Source organism: Saccopteryx leptura, chromosome 2, assembly GCF_036850995.1.
Source record: "Saccopteryx leptura isolate mSacLep1 chromosome 2, mSacLep1_pri_phased_curated, whole genome shotgun sequence".
Classification (NCBI taxonomy): Eukaryota; Metazoa; Chordata; class Mammalia; order Chiroptera; family Emballonuridae; genus Saccopteryx; species Saccopteryx leptura.
In genome coordinates, this window is record NC_089504.1 from 206,219,759 (window position 1) to 206,242,250 (window position 22,492).

General features: G+C 36.5%; 1 protein-coding gene across 2 annotated transcripts in view; it reads left to right on the forward strand.

Moving 5' to 3' along the window:
* NCAM2 (neural cell adhesion molecule 2) overlaps positions 1-22,492 on the forward strand; it is a 562,390-nt gene that overhangs the window by 304,406 nt on the left and 235,492 nt on the right. For both annotated transcript variants that reach the window (XM_066369923.1, XM_066369924.1), the window contains exon 5: positions 4,287-4,424. In XM_066369923.1, coding sequence (XP_066226020.1) covers positions 4,287-4,424 — 138 coding nt within the window. The remainder of the gene's footprint in view (positions 1-4,286; positions 4,425-22,492) is intronic.

Consider the following 22,492-nt stretch of genomic DNA (forward strand, 5'->3'; position numbering starts at 1 on the left):
TAATTGATGGAAAAAATAAACAGGTAAATCAGTGAAAACACAATATGCTGATGTCTCTGATAAGGAAAGTGCAGGAATAGAGGATTAAAAAAACAAACACCTAAGCTAATTAAAGCACCAAAGGGTGTCCAAAATGCCTGCTGAAGAGAGAAGTGACCATTAAATATGAAAAGGAAATAGCCAGGTGAAGAGTGGTGAGAGAACACCATATATAGTTGCCCTGAGGTGAAAACAGCATGAATGGTACTTTTTGGAAACTGGAATAAGTTTGTTATAACTAGAATTTATGAATAAGTACAACTAGAATACTTATTCTAATAAAGATATGGTATGATTTGTTAATAAAGAACTAATAAGAAAGGATGTTGGAAATGAAGGTTGTGTCCAGTCAATACAGCCTTGACATATCGGCTAAGGCATTTGGAATTTATCCAAAGGGGACATCACTGAAGGAATTAAACCAAGGAAATGACATGACCTGACATATATTTGAGGAGATTATTAGTGCTCCTGTGATGAAAATGAATTGGATGGCATCAAGGCAAAATTCTAGGTACTGAGAACAATTCAAATCCTAAATGAATTAACTGCTGAGGTAGAAAGATACTTAGACTAAGGAATGATAAAGGGAGGGCTGATAGGACATGGATTTGATTGGGTATGCAGACTGTGGGAGCTGGAGAAGTCAAAGTTAATGTAAGAAATAGCCCTTGGGCAAATAGTTTTGTAACTTACAATATTTACCTTAGACAATTAATTCAATGTAATACATTTGAAGACAGAGGCGGAGAGTACTATAGGAAAAATTGCAGGTGAAGCGAGTGAGCTAAACATGCTGAGATTGAAGCACTTAACAACCCTTCTCAGTAAATGCATTAGATAGAATGTTAAACAGTTCTGGCATTCTTGTGCTGGTCTGGTCTGAAGAAAAATTTTGTCTCAAAATATAGATGGTGATTGAGCTCATACAAGTAGATGAGACAAACCATCTGTGGCTGTGGAATGAAAAGATTTAGTAAAGAATTTGCTTAAAGAAGCATAACCAGATACCTTATTAGGTATTACCTCTTTTATTTTTCTTACAGCAATAATGAAAACAAGGGTTTTTCTATAATTGAGGAAGACAGGTGCTTCCCCCTACTTATTTTCTAACAGTTAAATATGTCTACAATCCATAGTTAATGTGTGATTGATTGAAGCATTGCTTTCTTCAAATATTTCTGCAAACACATTAATGATCTGCTTTGCTTTGATAGTTTAGGACCATCATTGCAGGGACCTTACACAAATATTTAGAAGTTGACATTCAAATTTCTTGTAATGTGTTTAAAGTATGGAAAGATTTTATATAATTAAACTTATAGAATGGTATGTATTCAGATTTAGGAGGTGATTACTAGTTTTCTAAAGTTCTAAGTTTTCTCTCAGATAGTAGAAATGATATATACAAGGCTATTGGAAATCAATTCTGCAGTTGGAAGAAACATGGCTTTATTTCCACCAAAATATGTATTATGTAGATTCTAATTCACTGTTCTTCACTGTTTATATCAAGTGTTACTGTCATCATTAAAATAATGCTTCCCCTTACTATTTCCTTAAAGTATAATCATTAATGAACATTATACATAGTTAAAGGATGATACATATTTTAATAAGTTAGAATATATACTATTACAATGATCTAGATATGATTAGGTGCATCTCTTTCTAAATTTGAACTTTTAAAAAAACTTATAGTTGCTTCTTAGTTTAACATTCAGCCACATGCTTGAATCAAGGATCTTTTAGTTGACTTTGGAATAATATAAATTTTTAGGATTTCTAAATTACCGCAGGACTTACTGTGAATTATACTTTAAAATTTCTTGCATATTGCTTTTCTTTCTCATCAGTATTTCTTTTTGGTGAGAAAATTTATCACAGGAAAGCATCTTCATAAACCTTTTATTCTCTCTTCTTAGGTTCAAACTGAAGACAAAATAATCATTAAGATTAACTCTATCTATAACTCCTGGCCTGAAAATCTCTTGTCTGTAGATTTATATTCAGTATTTTTTCTCTGAGAGAAACTCTGAATCTACACATTTTCATTCTTTTTTTTTTTTTTCTGAAGCTAGAAACGGGTAGAGACAGTCAGACAGACTCCCACATGCGCCCGACTGGGATCCACCTGGCACACCCACCAGGGGGCGACGCTCTGCCCACCAGGGGGCGATGCTCTGCCCCTTCGGGGTGTCGCTCTGGCACGACCAGAGCCACTCTAGCGCCTGGGGCAGAGGCCAAGGAGCCCTCCCCAGCGCCCGGGCCATCTTTGCTCCAATGGAGCCTCGCTGCGGGAGGGGAAGAGAAAGACAGAGAGGAAGGAGAGGGGGAGGGGTGGAGAAGCAGATGGGCACTTCCCCTGTGTGCCCTGGCCGGGAATCGAACCCGAGACCTCTGCATGCCAGGCCGATGCTCTACCACTGAACCAACCGGCCAGGGCCCATTTTTATTCTTTATTAATTAGCTTTTTCTTAACTGTTCCAATGACCTCCTGTAGTCTGATCACTGCCCAATTTGTAATTCTATCCCAAACTTGTCCCCTTGCACCAGTGATTTGCTATGACAAGTGAACCCCAAATCTGAATTGAGTCATAAATTGCCTAATATCATAAATGCTATTTCTCACTAATGCGCCATCCAAGTGGCAATAGGAGTACATTTGCTAATGCAGCCATTCAGCAATTCAGGGCCGAAAGATGCTCTAGCTTTTTCTCATATGGCTTTCATGTTTGCCCTCATTTCTTTCTCAGGCCTGCAGGTAAGGGAAGAACAGTCACCACTGGAACAATTCTTAAAAGTAACTAAGAGTATAACAGGAAATATCTCCCTTAAAATAATGGCTCAATGATGGTGGACTGTGTCTCTAACTCATCAAGGTACCTCAAATATAATATGAGCAAATGGATGATGTTCAGTGATATCTATTGCATATGTTAACTAATGAAATTTAGGTCATTGCTTTCACAACATGTTTCAGAATAGGACGAGATATCGTAACATTCTTTACTTGAAAAGAAGGAAGAAAGTCTTTTTTCTTTTCTTTTCTTTTTTATTCACTGAGAGTAGAGGAGGCACAGACAGACTCCCACATGTGCCCTGACCGGGATTCACCTGGCAAGCCCACTAGGAGGCTATACTCTGTCCATCTAGGGCATTGCTCCATAGCTCAGCAACCAAGCTCTTTTTAGCTCCTGAGGAAGAGAACATGGAGCCAACCTCAACACCTGAGTCAACTTGCTCTAATCAAGCCATAACTGTAGGAGGGGAAGAGAGAGGGAGAAAGAGAAAGAAAGAGAGAGAGAGAGAGAGAGAGAGAGAGAGAGAAGCAAGAGGGGGAGGGGTGGGAAAGCAGATTAGCACTTCTCCTGTGTCCTGACTGGGAATCAAACTCAGGACATCCACATACTGGGCCAACACTCTACCACTGAGCCAACTGGTCAGGGCCAGAAGAAAGTCTTAATATGCAACAAAATGGTGATGATTAAAAACTGAAACCAGATATTATGGAAAATACTGTCAGGCTGAGATGCTGCTTTGGAAAACCAGATTATTTTAAGTAATTGGTTAATATATACTCCATAACAGCGTATTTTGATATGAATGCATGTCTACACACATACACATAAAATGGAACCTTGAAATAATTTTAATGAAGTCAAAACTATTCATTCCTAAAATGTATTGTCTTACATTTTGAACAATCATCCTTCAAATAAATTCAAGATACAAGCATTTTATATGTTCTCTTGTGACTTGAATATTATTATATATATATATATATTTTTTTTTTAGCTGCTTCCTCAGGGTATGCAAATTATTACTTTGATTATTGTGTGAGAAAGGATATTCAATCAATTTTCTAGTCCTTTTCAATACCCAAGTTGTTCTATACAGTAATTGCAGTCAAAATGTTTTCATAGTTGCAGTATGAACACCTCCCCTCATTGTTCTTTGGTGTATCATTTCTGCATTCTAAGTACCAAGGGGAAAATAATAGCCTAACCATTTTATGTGGAAATAAAATCTTGAATATATTTTAGAGAAAAGGTGTGACGAGGCAATGTGGAGTGGAAAAATTGAAGTCTCAAAATTACATTTTACTTTCAAATTTGAATTTGTTTGTTGAAGAGATGTTTGATAGTGTCAGACAAGTGCCATACTTTAACTCTCAGCAATTGAAAGCTCACTGGACTCTGCCTTTGATTGCTGATATCATTTCCTCCCCTTTGCTTACCTTCCAGATCGGTTCGCTATGTTAGCCAACAATAATCTGCAGATTCTCAACATCAATAAAAGTGATGAAGGTATATACAGATGTGAAGGAAGAGTTGAGGCTCGGGGTGAAATTGACTTCCGTGATATCATCGTTATTGTTAATGGTAAGCAGGGAATAATTTGTACATATTCTATTGTTTCATTTTAACAATCTGTTTATTAAAAAGGCAACCATGTAAAATCAGCACTTAAGATTTCTCTAATAAACTTCTATGCCTGGAGGAAATCTTCCCACCTCTGTAATAGCATATGGAATATTTTATGATAACCCCAGGGCAGGATCCATGACTTATTTAGCATTGTTCCTTTCTTTCTCAAAGGTTATATGAGGGAAGAACTGCCTTTGCTGACTTTGTAGTTGTTGAAAGAATTCCAAATGAAACATACCAAAGTATTATTATTCGGTTTACTTTGATATTACATAAAATACTTGTCACTGTTGCTTAAACTAATATATTTCATAGTATTTGCATCTTATCTCAAATTTAATAATTGAATCTATAAGGTTACTCTCTCAAGTGTTAATGGAACATTAATAGCTAAGTTTCTGGCATCATGATATTATCCCCTTCATCCAACTTGGTTTCTCTTATTATATACCCTGCCCTCGTTAATGTGACATTTTCTGAGACCAACAGATATATTAATGTTATTCTACTTGTTCCCATTTTGGTAATCTAATCTGTTATCAACACAAGACCATTGTATTTTTTCGTATCTTATTTATTTATTTTTTTATTTTTTGTTACAGAGAGTGGGACAGATAGGGACAGACAGGAAGGGAGAGAGATGAGAAGCATCAATTCTTCGTTGCTGTAGCTTAGTTGTTCATTGATTGCTTCCTTATATGTGCCTTGATGGGAGGTCAGAGTGGGGGGGGGGGGTTGCAGCAGACCGAGTGACCTCTTGCTTAAGCCAGCAACCTTGGGCTCAAGCAGGTGAGCCTTGCTCAAACCAGATGACCATAGTTCAAGCTAGCAACCTCAGGGTTTCGAACCTGGTACTCTGCGTCCCAATACCACACTTTATCCACTGTACCACTGCCTGGTCAGGCTTTTTTCACATCTTAAATATACTTTGGTCTCTGTCATCCTGCCTTCCATAACACCTCTGCCTTTTCCAGTTGTTTTTCTCCCTTGAATTGATACAAATTGTTTTCTCTACTCTCTATCCCACAATTCCAACCTCTTCTCAATCAGACTTTTCAACTCTTAGAATTTTCAGTGTTTCCCGTTAACTTCTTGCCCATTATCTTCAAGACAAAATCAAAACCACTTTTCTTGGCAAAGGAAGCTTTTTATGGACCAGTTCCTCCTCTCTAAACATTGATCAATAAGCCACCTATGCTTCAGACATATGGTAATAGTGGTAGTAACACTATATAAATGCATTTTTATTTTTTCTTTTATTTTAAAATACCAAATAAGCAGTACCTATAATCACAGGATCCTATAAGCATTATATAATTTTTGAATAGACAAAATTAAAGTTATCTATGTCCTATTATTTAGGAAAGGGACAGAGAAAACTAACTGTGTCTACGTCCATATCTTCCTCTTCTTCCCCCATGAGTTATCTCTGCAGTTTCTTGAAGAGGCTGGAGAATACCAGGAATATAACATAGATCAAATGGAGTTATTTGATCTGTCCTATTCCTGAAATGGAGGTAGTTTAACCACAGTATTATGCTCAAAAAAGAAAGAAATTGTTAACTCACTGCTATTTTCTCTCCTTATTTATAATTAAATGGAATTTTTGAATAATATAATAGTCCATGAAATATTGGACATAAAATCTAGGCAGGCTGGTAGAAACTGCGCATGCTTGTAGGGGAAACCAAGGTGCCAGGTCTTCAGAGAATATCTAGCTTTTCAGAGTCTTTCTAGGTGTGAAGCCTGGCAAGACTCTTTCTTTATTAAGAGCACCACAGTTAGTAATGGTTTTTACCTTCAATATAACAGGAAGAGTTTAGTGCATGAAGGATAGGTTCAAATATGGAGTTGTGTCTGTAACTGTCACTGTAAATATCTCTAATCTCCTTCTCTTTTTATTGTATGTACTAACCAAAGCTAACTTACAGTAGCTATTTTTATTATTGCCTTACTGTTGTTAATTATTAATTATTGTCTACTGTGTTTGTTTTCAAAATAACTTAAGGTGGTAGGTATAAGTGTATTTTATCATGGGAAAATCCTTGCACTGAATATTCTCTTTTAAAAATGGGGCTTATATTATTTGTTAATATATGTAAAGTTCTTTAAAAAGTGCTAAGTTTAAGATTTACAAATATTTCCTATTATGTATATAAATATAAAATTATGCCACCTTTTTACACTAAAAAATTCACTTCAGTGTGATATTAATAAGGAAATGTCATCTAGCAGTATAGCATGTTAACCATTTATATCCATTCTGCTATTGTAATCTCTATTTTAATACATTTATACTACATTCTAATTTGTTTTCATACTAAAATGACCTGTTTGTATGTTTATGACTACATTTATTTTTAAGGAAGGGTGAGTCAGGTATGAATGCATTCATTTAACAGAATTTGAATCATCAAGCCTTTTATGCTGTGTTCAAACTGGAATTATTCAGTTCTATAGGTTTGTATTTATTATATCAAAGTATACAGGAGAGGCCCTGGCCGGTTTGCTCAGTGGTAGAGCGTCGGCCTGGCGTGTGGAAGTCCTGGGTTCGATTCCTGGCCAGGGCACACAGGAGAAGCGCCCATCTGCTTCTCCGCCCCTCCCCCTCTCCTTCCTCTCTGTCTCTCTCTTCCCCTCCTGCAGCCAAGGCTCCATTGGAGCAAAGATGGCCTGGGCGCTGGGGATGGCTCCATGGCCTCTACCTCAGGCGCTAGAGTGGCTCTGGTCACAACAGAGCAATGCCCCGGATGGACAGAGCATCGCCCCCTGGTGGGCATACTGGGTGGATCCCGGTCGGGCGCATGTGGGAGTCTGTTTGCCTCCCCATTTCCAACTTCAGAAAAATACAAAAAAAAAAAAAAGTACACAGGAGAAAAACACTGAAATGCGTTCTTTAGAGTTACTCCAATCAAACATATTGGTTATGTCCTTTTTGTCTGCAACACCCTGACCTTCCCCAAACCAATCACCCTCTTTCCACATCCCACTTTCCTCCAGCAGACTCAGCTATGGAAGCTAATCTGACCTCCTTTTCTTATGCAGTGCTTTATCTCCAGTGCTAATTGGTCACATTTTCTCTTTATATTCATAAACTCTGCTGCCTTAGTATCCTTGGAACCTCTTCTCTTCAAAATAACAGTGTTAACAAAATCAGCCATCAATTTATTCTCCATCTGGGTGATACAGTTGGACCCTGCTGTGGGCCTGTATTGACTGAATCCCCCAGACACCTGTGCTTTCCCTCGCATCCTGCCTTTACTTCAGCAGAAAATTACTTGACTCCAGTTTTATTGACTCATCCTGCTAACTGGCTCTTTTTCTTTTCTTTTTTTTTTTTTTATAAAATATGAAGCTGGAAACGGGGAGAGACAGTCAGACAGACTCCCGCATGCGCCTGACCGGGATCCACCCGGCACGCCCACCAGGGGCCACGCTCTGCCCACCAGGGGGTGATGCTCTGCCCCTCTGGGGGGTCGCTCTGCCATGACCAGAGCCACTCTAGCGCCTGGGGCAGAGGCCAAGGAGCCATCCCCAGCGCCCGGGCCATCTTTGCTCCAATGGAGCCTTGGCTGCAGGAGGGGAAGAGAGAGACAGAGAGGAAGGAGGGGGGGGGTGGAGAAGCAAATGGACGCTTCTCCTATGTGCCCTGGCTGGGAATCGAACCCGGGTCCCCCCATGCCAGGCCGATGCTCTACCGCTGAGCCAACCGTCCAGGGCCTAACTGGCTCTTTTTAAATCTTGACCTCTCTTTAAACGAATCCTTGTATCATTTCTTTGTTATAAAATCTCTTGAAGAGGTTTCCATGAGAAGGTTGAGGCTGCAACAGTACAATACAAAAGCAATACCTGTATCTGTATTACCTTCTTTTTCTTCAGTTATACAGTGTGACTCATTCTATGCCCTTCTTCCTAGTTTATATTGTAACTCCTCTCTCAGTTGCATCTGATTTTTTTCCCCACTAAGAGTGGGACAGTATTGTTTTATGTTACATGTTTAATGAGAAAAATGTCAGGATTCACGACATAAACAACAATCTAGTATATTTTATTCTACATCTAAGTAGACATAGTTGTTATAATTAAAAACAAAGTTTTTAATTAAATACAGTAAATATGTTGCCTGTTTAATAATAATCGCTGATATTTACAAAGCCCTCATTTTGTAACAGATTTGACTTTGGGTGGTGGGTTCATAATGCAATATACAAATGATTTATCATAGAATTGTTCACTTGAATCCTACATAATTGTACTGACCAATGTCACCCCAATAAATTTACTTAAGATAATAATTTTAAAATATTTGATACATATATTTTAAACTATTAATAAAACAATAAGAAAGTGAGTTACTAGAATTGCAACTGATTTTATCTTAAGTGATGATGTACACTGTATGCTGGACCTTTTGGTTTCTCCCCTTCTCCCTCAAGTACAGTGAATTCCAACCCAATGCTCCAGTTCCCTGTGCAGAGGTTAATTGAGGCTGTGGGTGCAGAAGAAAATATTGGGCCCCTTAAAAATAAAGAGAAAAACAGGGAAAATAAAAAGTACATGTTAACCATATTTTTAAATAAATAAAAAATATTATGTACTATTAATATTCAAATTGCACATATGAAACCAAACTTTGTGTCATTAGAAAAAGTATAAAGTTGGGGTTTTGCCGGGTCCTCCAGAAGTTGGGGCCCAAGCGCATGCCTGGTGCACCCGCATTTAAATCCACCTCTGCCCCTGTGTCTTCTCAGTTACTACTTTCTGGTGAAATCCTGGCTCTGGTAGAAGCTCTGCTTTTTCTTCTATTGTTTGCTATTTGCAAGTTTTTTTCTCACATTCTATTTCTTTTCATATATACTCTATTTTTTAACAAGTAGTCGAAATATGGCCTTTCTGAGTTCCTCTGTAGTACCAGCAATACTAAATGGTATTTTTTTGTTTTGTTTTGTTTTGCTTTGTAAAACCCTCTGTGACCTTCTTACCATATTTCTCAATGCCTAGTATAGTTTTTCACAAATATTTATCCCTCTTCCTACACACTGCTCATTGCTATGTGAAGTGTGGTACTACTAGTGGGAAGAATGTGCATCCCCACACGACTGATGATGTGGCTTGCTCTGGCCAATTACCTGTAAGCAGACTTGATATACACACTAAGGTTGAAATGAAGCTTCAAGAAGTATTTCATGTTTCTTCTCTTGCTCTTGTGCCATGAAACTAATATGATCCAAAAAGAAACTTCTCTCACTTTGGGCCCCTGGTGAGGACATTAGGAGCAGGGCCACAAGGTTGACTTGTAGGCGCAGAGAGATGTAGCACAATAAGAAGAAAGTACATTTTTTTAAACCCTGAGATTTAAAATCATTTGATATCACAGAAAAGCAGACCAATGCACTGCTAGTGGTTTTTCCTACTTAAGCAGTTGAAACACTGTCTGATGTCGTAGTACTTTTAAAATCACTATCCTGAGTGTGCATTAGACATCATAAAATCCCACTTTCCTATGTTTTTTTAATCACTTTATTAAGATATTGGAAATTCAGCAAAAGATCGTTGACTGCATTAATTTATAATGCATTTGTATATTCATTGAACAGGTATATGTGAAGTGGTGGCAATGTTTTCACACTATGTTATGCCCCAAATACTGACAAACCATTTAGAGCATCATTTCCCTTGAGACACTAATTATAGTTTTATCTCAATAACTTAATATTTACTAAAGTCCCTTATTGTCCATAGTGTAGCTTATATAATAGCATATAGTAAGTGCACTTTTTATAGATATTCAGACTGTGTTATAATAAGAAAATGCACCTAAGTTAGCTCCAGATATATATTGCAGACAGAACAGGGTCTGCAAGAGCAAAGAGTGTAAGATGTTGAAAGAGAACAAAAAACTTAACTGTTACTGAAATCTAATATTTTTGGGAGGAAATGATGTTGGTATTAGTTGGTTTAGGGATTAGGTGGAGATGCAGTTGAAAAGTATATAGTGCTGGGTCATGGAGGAATGATCATCAAGAGAGAAAGATGAATAGATATTGAGGAGCAGAGAAACTCGAGAGAAAAGAACTTGACGGAAAGATAGAGGCAGGGACAAAATGAGTTCAAATAAGAAAGACTTGGGGCCTGTGCCAAAAGACAAAGAAGGGAAGAGCAAAGTGTATAATCAGATAGTATTTGAAGCAAAGCCTCTATGTCAGTGGTCCCCAACTCCCCGGCCGTGGACCGGTACCGGTCCGTGGGCCATTTGGTACCGGTCTGCAGAGAAAGAATAAATAACTTACATTATTTCCATTTTATTTACATTTAAGTCTGAACAATGTTTTATTTTTAAAAAATGACCAGATTCAGCCCTGGCCGGTTGGCTCAGTTGTAGAGCGTCAGCCTGGCGTGCAGGAGTCCCAGGTTCGATTCCCAGCCAGGGCACACAGGAGAAGCGTCCATCTGCTTCTCCACCCCTCCCCCTCTCCTTCCCCTCTGTCTCTCTCTTCCCCTCCCGCAGCCAAGGCTCCATTGGAGCAAAGTTTTCCCGGGCGCTGAGGATGGCTCTGTGGCCTCTGCCTCAGGCACTAGAATGGCTCTGATTGTGGCAGAGCGATGCCCCAGATAGGCAGTGCATCGCCCCCTGGTGGGCATGCCGGGTGGATCCCAGTTGGGCGCACGCAGGAGTCTGTCTGACTGCCTCCCCGTTTCCAGCTTCAGAAAAATACAAAAAATAAGAGAAAAAGAATTTAAAAAAAAATGACCAGATTCCCTCTGTTATATCCGTCTAAGACTCACTCTTGAAGCTTGTCTCCGTCACGTGATACGTTGCCACTAAAATTAAACCCGCAAAATGAGTGAAAAACAAAATTCCATCGAAAGGTTTTTTGAGATGTGGAAAAGGACCAGTGAGGAGACAGAAGAACCTACGATCTCGAAGAAAAAGAAGGCTTCATTTAACAGACAATACCATGAGTCCTACTTGAAGTATGGATTTATCGCAACTGGTGATTCTTGCGCACCAAGGCCGCTCTGCATAATATGTGGCAACCGGCTAAGTAATGAGGCAATGAAGCCTTCAAAACTGCTCTGCCACTTGGAGACCAAGCACTCTACTTTAAAAGACAAGCAATTACTGGTGGCCACTACATCAATAAATGCGAGTGCACTGAGAGCATCTTACTTGGTGGCTAATTGTATTGCTAAGGCTAAGAAGCCATTCACCATTGGTGAAGAATTGATCCTTCCAGCCACTAAAGACATTTGTCGTGAACTTCTAGGAGAGTCTGAGGTTAAAAAGATAGCATAGATGCCTCTTTCGGCTACCACCATCACACAGCACATTGAGGAAATAGCAGAGGACATTGAATCACAATTGTTGAAAAGGATTAATAAATCACCATGGTACACTCTCCAGGTTGACAAAACTACAGATATTGACAACAAGGCAATGCTACTTGTTTATGTGCGTTATCTTTATCAGGAGGATATGCATGAGGATATGTTATGTGCACTATCATTGTCAACCAAAACTACAGTCGCAGAACTATTTAAATCATTGGATGACTATATATCAAGAAAATTGCAATGGTCTTCTTGTGTCGGCATATGCACAGATGGAGCTGCTGCCATAACCAGAAGGATGTCTGGTTTAACTACTCGGATTAAGGAGGTTGCATCTGAATGCGAGTCTATGCAAGGTGTCATTCACAGGGAAATGCTGGCTAGCCGAAATATACCACCGGAACTTAACAGCATATTGAATGATGTTGTTAAAGTTATTAACCACATCAAAGCACACGCCCTTCACTCGCACATGTTCAAGCAGCTTTGTGAGGAAATGAACGCAGAGCACAGACACCTTCTCTTATACACAGAAATAAGATGGTAACCCTGAGGGAGGTCCCTGGCCAGAGTGTTTGAATTACAAGAGCCGCTGCAGAGATTTCTCTCAGAAAAAAAGTCACCGCTAGCAGTACATTTCAGTGACGAGGAATGGGTCACAAAACTCGCTTACTTGTGCGACATATTTAACCTCCTCAATGAACTCAATCGGTCACTTCAGGGGAAAATGACAACTGTCTTCAAGTTGGCAGATAAAGTAGCTGCATTTAAAGCCAAACTGGATTTGTGGGGACGATGCGTAAACAGGGGTATATTTGACATGTTTCAAACATTCGAGGGAATTTTGGAAGAGACTGAGCCCAAGCCTTCATTGTCCCAGCTGGTGCACGATCACCTGTATTTGCTTTTAAAAGAGTTTGAACGCTACTTCCCAACCACAAAAGACCCATGAATTGCCAAGGAATGGATCCGTGATCCATTTGTCAACAAACCAGGTGAAACCAGCGTGTCTATGCAAGAAGAGGATCAACTACTGGAGATCGCAAATGATGGCAGCCTTAAAAATATGTTCGAGACTACAACTCTGCTGGTGTTCTGGATTAAAGTCATGGCAGAATACCCCGAGATCGCCACAAAAGCACTGAAAACCCTGTTGCCATTTCCGACATCTTATTTGTGTGAAGCGGGATTTTCTGCAGTGACAGCAACCAAAACAAAATTACGGAATAGACTGGACATAAGCAACACACTTCGGGTGTCATTGTCTCCCATTACCCCTAGATGGGACTGTCTTGTTGCTGAGAAACAAGCTCAGGGCTCCCACTGATTTAGCGTTATGGTTGTTGATAGGCTACTATCTCTCATTCTATATAAAAATTATAATAAATAACCCTTAACTTACAATATTCATAACAATGGTGAGTTGTATTTTTTATGCACTTTATATTTACCATAGCAACTGGAAAGTGTTTGAGGCAGAGAGGATGTTACTCATGTTATGTTGTTGGTATGATGTTAAGAGGACACTTCTAATAAAGTTGCCTATGAGTACACAGTGGATTCATGTTTATTTTTATTGTCGTAGGTTCATGATTGGTAGCGAGCCTGAACCTATCATATTACATATTGATGTCAGACATGAAACGTGTCAGAATAACAAATTTAAATACAGCCTGAATAATGAGGACATGCTCGTTCCTCCTTTAACTTAGCCCAATGAACATCGTAAGTTCTACAATTATATTTAAAAATATCACAGTTTTTACACCAGTTGCATAATTTTATTTTGTGCATTTATCCGTCCCACCCTAAAGGCCGGTCCGTGAAAATATTTTTTGACATTAAACCAGTCCGTGGCCCAAAAAAAGTTGGAGACCACTGCTCTATGTGACATGTGTGTCTCAGAGGTGAGAGCAGCCGAGGGTAATTTGAAGACTGCTAGTGTGGATTCTAGGCTTCCAGTGCTGTGAATGCAGGCAGAAGTGATCAGTAAATAAACCTGCTGAATGGAGCAATGATGAGATTACATGAGACATTAGGGTGAACAGTATCATTTTGCTGCCTGGATAAATTCAGACTATAATGACTTGAAAAATAAATGTACATAGAAATTCATTGAAAAATGAAAGTGGTGAAGGTAACCAACCTATTGCCTCAGCTTGTTGGAATTGACTATTAAGTGGGAAACATTGCAAAGCGAATTAAGGACTAGAGAGTATGTGTAGAGTTTAGTATACTTGTATGGAAGAATCACTTTGAGCGTAAGGAGGAGTTTTTTTGTTTGTTGTTGTTTTTTGCTGAAGATGGAGAAAATGAGTCAAAAGTGGGTGAGAATGTGGGTAAATTTACAGGAACATCTGGTTGATAATTTGAGAGAAATCTTGCCACATGACTTCAATATTATATTTCTAATCACTTGATTTCCATCATCTAAAAAATAGTGATGTACTCTTGATAGTTCTAAAATATTTTCCACTTTTTAAATGTGTTTATGCATGATCTTTTTTGGATTTAAGATGAACTTTCCAACCTTTATTTATTTATTTTTAGAACTTATTATAGCATTATTATATATTTGCTCAACTGACTAGCCATCTTTTCAATAAATTCTAGGGCATTTTTACTAGATTATATTACATACACATTTGCTTATACACAAATCATGGGTATATTCTTTAAACAGAGGATCAAATTATTTCTCCTGCTTTAGCCTACGCCCACCCTCCCCCCATCAGACTCCTAGCCTTTTTAGTAAAATAGAATGTTCTCCAAAGCCATTTGGAATATGTTCACACTGATGAAAGGCCTGGAAATAACTTCTAAATTTAAAATATAGCCAATAGAGTTATTTTTATAAAATGTTTTTAAGGTTTAATGATGCATTATTTTCTGAATCTTTTGTAAATTTATGGAAAATGATCTACTACCTGCCAAATCAAATTGGGATAATGGAGGCAGCAACAACTAAGAGTAAATGAAAGCACTTAGTTGTATAATTTTAAAGCAATTGTGCCTTTAATCTTCCTTTGAGCATTAGAATCAACAGTGATTACAGTGGCCAAAGATATTTGTGCAAATAGGTGTCTGATTGCACAGTACACTTTGTTAATGCAATGACCCTCAGGCAAGGATTTTGTATTCCTAGCTATTTCTAGCTATTTCAGACACTAGGAAAAAATAGTTTTGTTTTTATAAAAAACATAAAGTCAGACTTTTTTAAAACATGTTATGCAACATTATATAATGTACAAGCTATATGTGAATATAAAGTGAAGTAGCTTCTTGTATATCAATAATATATTGTAATTGACAGTCATGCAGAAATATATTTTGTCAGTTTAAAGTCTTCAAAATATGAGAGGATTTTTAATTGATAACAATCATATACAATATGTAATTGAATTGTCAATAAACAAACATTTTTCAAACACAATATTTTAACATTCTGTTAAGTGTTTTTCTCCCTAATGACACCATTAAATTTCAAAGATTAGCAGTCTGAGAATACAGAAAACTAAAATATATTTTTTCTCTGTAACTCTTATCCAACCAATAATTTAGAAATTTTCAGTAAAAGAAAATTCAACAGCTAGATAGATCTCCTAAAAATATTTATGTACATCTTTTTGCCTTTCTCCTCAAGATAAATAATTTGTGTGAACATTTAATAGAGTTTCCTACTTATTTTTTCTTATAGTTTCTTCAATGTGTATTTCTCTTTTACTTAGAATTTCATAAGTACATTCAAAGGAACATAATGTCTTCTATGAAAGGCTTTAGAAAAGCATAAGGTGGGTGCAAGATCCCCCCAGGGCCCTACTCACACTCAAGGGTGGTGCTGTGCCTTTAGTTTATCTATCTATCATCTATCTATCTATCTATCTATCTATCTATCTATCTATCTATCATCTATCTATTATCTATCATCTCTATTGAATTTATTGGGGTCACATTAATTAATAAAACTATATAGGTTTCAGGTGCACAATTTTATAATACATCACCTGTATATTGTATTGTGTGTTCATCATCCCTAGTGAAAACTCCTTACATCACCATTTATTGCCCTGTATCCTGTTCTACACTCCCCACCCTGCTGTCCCTCTGGTAATCATCATACTGCCTATGAGTTTTTGTTTTGTTTTCTTTGCTTAATATGTCTTCAGTTTAAACCACCAAAATCTGAGTGAGAAATCTCAAAGACACTATCAAGGAGAGAGGCCCTTTGGGAATCACAGTAGGCTTCCCAATTTGTGAGTTCAAGACATAAATTATCAATGCAGAAAGTTACTTTGAGGATAGCTAAGTCAGTTTCTGGTCCATCATAAATTCCAAAATCTTTGTCTTTGGTGAAAGTCAAGATATTTAGGACTTTTCCAGCTGAGCTATAATACTACTTCATCTACGCAATCTGTCAGTATAACTTCCACATGGACTTGAAATTACTCATTTATGTGTGAAATTATCTCATAGACTAGTTCATTAGTGCTTTAAGAACAGAAGTAATATTTTCTTGCTTCAAGGTATATATTTGAGTTTTATATACAGAAATAAGTCAATAACTTTTAGAATGATTTCTTCAGTTTTTAATTATATTTTACAAATGTCTCATTACCCCAGTTGCATAGGGTATTTTATTTGATAATTATTACTACTTAACTTTTTTCTATTGAGGTTAAATAATCCAAATAGTTTTATTATTCTTTGAGGATATTTCTCAGCTTTTATTACCAATCTTCTAATCTAATTTCAGTTATTTTGCATGCATTTTAACAGTTCTATTGAATTGTGTATAATATATAATTAATTGCATATTTAAATAGAATATGTATAGTGGAATATATTTATAATCTGTGAAACAGTCACCAGAATTGAAATTTAAAAATGGTGAATATATCTATTACCAACAAATTTCTAGAATTATATAAAATTAATTATGTAGTATACACTCACATTTCAGTGCATTCTTTCAAACTCAACAAAGTTATTTCAAGATTAGTCAGTGTTGTTTCATATAATAATACTCCATTCTTTTTTAGCTTAGTAATACTCAATTTTAGGAATATTTCACAATTTGCTATCCATTCACCCCATAACAATCTGGGTGAATATCAAGTTTTTGGCTTATAATAAAACTGCCTTAAACATTTGTATGTCTTTGTATGAACATGTACTTTTATGTCTCTTGGGTAAATGCCCAAGAGAGGTATGGCTACATCATGTAGTAGGTATATGTTTAGCTTAAAAAGAATAAAACACTGCAAATTTTTCTGTTACTTACATAATTTTTTTACTAATAAGTCATCAAAATTTTTCCATATTTTCCCCACCACTAACTCTGCCAAAATAAGTATCTTTGTAAATAAAATTAAAGAACAAAAACTTGTCAGTTTGTTTTCCAAAGTAGTTGTACCATTTTTCATTCCCAGAATCAGTGTGTGGGCACGCCAGCGTCTCCACATCCTCATTGAAATATCAGGGTCAGATCTTTTATGTTTAGGCATTCTAACTGTACAATGGTTTCATAAAGACAATTTAATTTGCATTTGTGCAATGACTAGGGATGTTGAGCAGCAGGTTGCTTACCACTCAACCTTATTTTATTTTTATTTTAGTAAAATACCTTTAAAAACCTTTCATTTATTTTAATGGGTTGTTTTCTTACTGTTGAAATTTCAGAATTCTTTATTTATACAATTTTTTATCAGATACGTCATTCAGAAATATTTTCACTTAATCTGTGGCTTGACTTTTTTGTTTTCTTAACACTGCCTTTTAGGCGGCACAAGTTACTTTGATGAAGTTCAGTTGTGTTTTTTTTTAATAGTACTTTTTGTATAAAGTCTAAGAAGTCATTGTCTAACTTAAATACAGTTAGAATTCCGCAATGTTTTCTTCTAGAAGTTTTATAATTTGGGGTTTTATATTTATGAGCAAATTTTGATTTAAATTTTGCATAAGTGGAATGCATGAGTTAATTTTTATTATATGAAAATTTCTTTTTGTTTCTTGATGTCATTGGTTACAAAGACTATATACTTTATTATTTAATGTACTTTTTCATGATACAAAATTTTTTTATAATAAATGTCTGAGGAACTCACTTCTCTTACATTGATCTATTTGTCTGTTTGCACAAATCCCCAAATGCTTTTATTTGCAATAGCTGTATTAAAATTGAAAAAATATTTTGTAAGTCCTCCCATTTCGTACTTTTTAAAAGTAGACTCAAAATATAGTATCTATGTTCTTTACTTTTTTATATTAATTTTCTAGTCAACCTATCAGTTTTTATATGCACACAAGTGCACATATACAATCATAATTTTGATTAGATATTTTGAAGTTATAGATAACAGACAAAAATTGGCTTCTTAACATTTTCATCCTTCTGTTCCATGATTACAATATGCATCTCCATATATTTAAGTCTTCTTTCATTTCGCTCAGTAGTTTTTGGAAGAGTTTTGTTTATAGCTATAAGAAATCTTTTGTCAGCTTTGTCTCTAAATATTTTGTATGTTTTGATATTATAATCCACGTTATTTTTTAATTTTCAATTTTAATTCTTTGTGACCATTTCTACACAGAACTTTTGTATACAACAGGTCCTTGAATAATGTTTATTTCAAAGTCATTGTTTTATATCATTGATGAACTACAAACTTAACTCTTGTTTATATCAAATAGCCTATGGTAAAGTTGGTTTTGCTATATACATCATATTGTGTCATTTAAAGTTGCAGAACCTATCAATGATATTGAATGGAGACTTACTGCATTCATATGTTATTCTAAAACATTACTAAATTAAAATTGTAGGTATAGTAGCTTATGTTGTTGGGTTCCATAGGTATCTCTACATTGATATCCATGCCACCAGTGAATAAAGACAGTTTTACTTTTTTTCCAAACTAGATGCCATTTTTTCCCTTTACCTTTTGAACTGGATAGGAACTCTAGTATAGTGTTTAAAGAAGTAATATAATTGATCATCCTTGCTTTCATTCTGATTTGGGGGAAAATATTAATTTTTTTAGTATCATATATATTATTAGCTATAGGGTTTTTGAAACTGTCCTTTATCAGATGGAGAAAGAAAGCTTTTTCTAGATTATGAAGATATTTATCAAAAATGAATTTTGACCCGACCAGGTGGTGGCGCAGTAGATAGAGTGTCGACCTGGGAAGTTCGAAACCCTGAGGTTGCCAGCTTGAGTGTGAGTTCACCACTCTGAGCTCAGGGTCACTGGCTTGAGCATGGGATCATAGACATGACTCCATGGTCACTGGCTTGAGCCCAAGGTCAAGCCCCCCCCCCCCCCCCCCCCGCTCCAGTAAAGGCACATATGAAAAAGCAATCAGTGAATCGCTAAAGTGCTGCAACAACAGAGTTCATGATTCTTATCTCTTTCCATTCCTGTCTGTTGGTTCCTGTCCCCTCCCACACACACACCTCTCTCATGCTTAAAAAAGTGAATTTTGAATTTACCAATTCAAGTTATTCAAGTTATTTATTTCTTTTTAAGACAAATTTGGAGATTTTTATCTTTAAAGGAATTTATCCATTTTATCCCAACTGCTGGCATTATTGGCATAAAATTGCTCACAATTACTCTTTATTATCCTGTTAACAAGTTTAGCATCTGTGGTCATGTTGACTTTCTCATTTTCAATACTGATAATTTCTGTTCTCTCTGTCTTTGTCTCTCTCGGGCTCTGTTGCCTTTCCACTCTTTCCCTGTCCCTCATTCCCTTTTTTTGATGGGTGTGGTAGAGTTTTATCACATATATTAGTCTCTCAAAGAAATGGATTTTGTTTCATTGGTTGTTCCTGTTTGTTATCCTTGTCTTCCATTTTACCAATTTCTAATTTTTATTATTTTATTTTTTCTTGCTTATTTTGGGTTGAATTTGATCCTCTTTTTATATTTTCTTTAAGTTAAACCTGGAAATACTGATTTGAAGCCTTCTCTTCTAATGCATACATTTAATGCTCAAGAATTCTGTATATATACTGCTTCATTTCATTTCATGACTTTTTTTTTTTTTTTTTACGGAGACAGAGAGAGAGTCAGAGGGAGGGACAGACAGACAGGAATGGAGAGATGAGAAGCATCATCAGTTTTTCATTGTGCATTGTGACACCTTAGTTGTTCATTGATTGCTTTCTCATATGTGCCTTGACCGCGGGTATTCAGCAGACCAAGTAACCCCTTGCTTGAGCCAGTGACCTTGGGTCCAAGCTGGTGAGCCTTTGCTCAAACCAGATGAGCCCGCGCTCAAGCTGGTGACCTAGGGGTCTCAAACCTGGGTCCTCAGCATCCCAGTCCAACACTCTATCCACTGCGCCACCACCTGGTGAGGCCATTTCATGACTTTTGATATGTTATATACTTTGCCATTCATTTCAAAATACTTTTTAATTTCTCTTTTGATTTTTTTTTGTGACAGAGTGAGAGAGAGACAGAGAGTGGGACAGATAGGGACAGACAGGAAGAGAGAGAGATGAGAATAATCAATTCTTCACTGCAGCACATTAGTTGTTCATTGATTGCTTGCTCATATGTGCCTTGACTAAGGGGCTACAACAGAGCAAATGACCCCTTGATCAAGCCAGCAACCTTGGGCTTAAACCAGCAACCTTGGGCTTCAAGCCAGTGACCTTTGGGCTCAAGTCAGAGACCATGGGGTCATGTCTATGATCCCACGCTCAATGTAGCCACCGCATTCTCAAGCTGGTGAGCCCACTTTCAAGCCAGATTAACCTGCGCTAAAGCTGGTGACCTCTGAATTTCAAACCTGAGTCCTCTGCATCCCAGTCTGATGGTATATATCCACTGCACCACTGCCTGGTCAGGCTCTTTTGATTTTTTAATTTAGTTTATGAGTTAGTTTCCAAATATATGTATATTTCCCCAAATCTTATTCTGTCATAATTTTTAGTTTGGTTTTAATGAGATCAGAAAACTTACTTTCTTGATTTAGAACTTTTGAAATTTCCTGAACACTAAAACAGAATGTGAATCTACTGGTTTGGTTGAGGTTTTGGTAAAATCATTAATTAATTCAGCTAAGGTTGAATGATAATATTGATCAACTCTCTCTGTTCTTTTTAACCTCTTGTGTACTTCTTCTATTAGTTATTGACAGAGGGCTGCTTAATCTCAAATAAAATTCTAGATTATATATTATTTTATATTGAATTAAATTAGATGTTATAGTAAATTATATTTTTTCTTTGCAATTCTATTAGTTTTTGCTTCCTGAGTTTAGAAGCTCTATTATATGCATAAAAGTTTAGAATTGTGTCCTTTTGATGAATTGACTTCTTTTTTTTAAGATTTTTTAAAATTTTTATTTATTTATTCATTTTTAGAGAGGAGAGAGAGTTAGAATGAGAGAGAGAGAGAGAGAGAGAGAGAGAGAGAAAGGGGGAGGAGCAGGAAGCATCAACTCCCATACATGCCTTGACCAGGCAAGCCCAGGGTTTTGGACTGGTGACCTCAGAGTTCCAGGTCAACGCTTTATCCACTGCGCCAGCACAGGTCAGTGAATTGACTTCTTTACCATTAGAAAATGATCCAATTTATTCTTGCTAATTCTTTGCTATGAAACCTACACTGACTGTGTTATGGCTAATCTAGCTCTCTCTTAGTGTTTGCATGATGTTATTCTTCCTTTCAATTTTATCTTAATTGTTTCTTGGAGACACTATATATACTGCTCACAAAAATTAGAGGATATTTCAAAATGAATATGAAGCAATAGAAAAAGCATTTGATTTCTTTTTTTAATTAAACAAGAACATCAGAAAAAGAAATGACAAGTGAAGAAAAGTTGTTTAATTATGCAAATGAGATACCAAACCAACCTTTATTTCAGTGGTGAAAATGCACTACAGAAGGCTGAAAGTACTGGAGTATCTGCTCATTCCATAATCCCCTAATTTTTGTGAGCAGTATAGTAATATTTTCATTTTCAATAAATTCTGACAGTCCCTGCCTTTTTATTGAAATGTTTACACAATTTACATTAAATATTTTATTGATTTAGTCAATTTAAATCTTACTGTTTGTTTTCTTTTTGTCTTATACGTTCTTTGTTCCCTTTTTCTTCTATTTCTTCCTTCAGATTTTTGGCATAACTTTTTATCAAGTCAATTAATTTTCTGTCTTGGCTCATTAACTATAACTCATTGTTATGCTATTTTAGTAGTTGACCTTTATAATCTTCCTCCAAATGATGTTCTACCCTTTCACATGTTGAATAACAATACCATCTCCCAGCCTGTGTGCTGCTGTTATTATACACTTTATATCTACATAGATTATAAGACCTGTATAAATTTTCTATTTCTTTGGTAACAAATTACAATAAATTTGGTGGATTAAAACAACAAAAATGTATATTTTGCTGTGTCTGTAGGTTCAAAATCCAAGTAGGCTCAGCTAGGATTTTCTCAGAGTATTGTAATAATATTTTGAAATCAGGGTGTCAGCAGAATTGGGCTCTTTATTTCAGGCTTTGGTAAGGAAGTTCTCCTAGTATCATTCAGGTTGTTGGCAGAATTCATCGTCTTTCTGCTGTAGGACTGAGGTCCTGTTTTTTGTTTGGATGTCACCTGGAGGCAGCTGCACTTAGCTCTGGAGGCCTCCTTCCTGGCCTCTTTCTCCGGTACCAGCAACAGT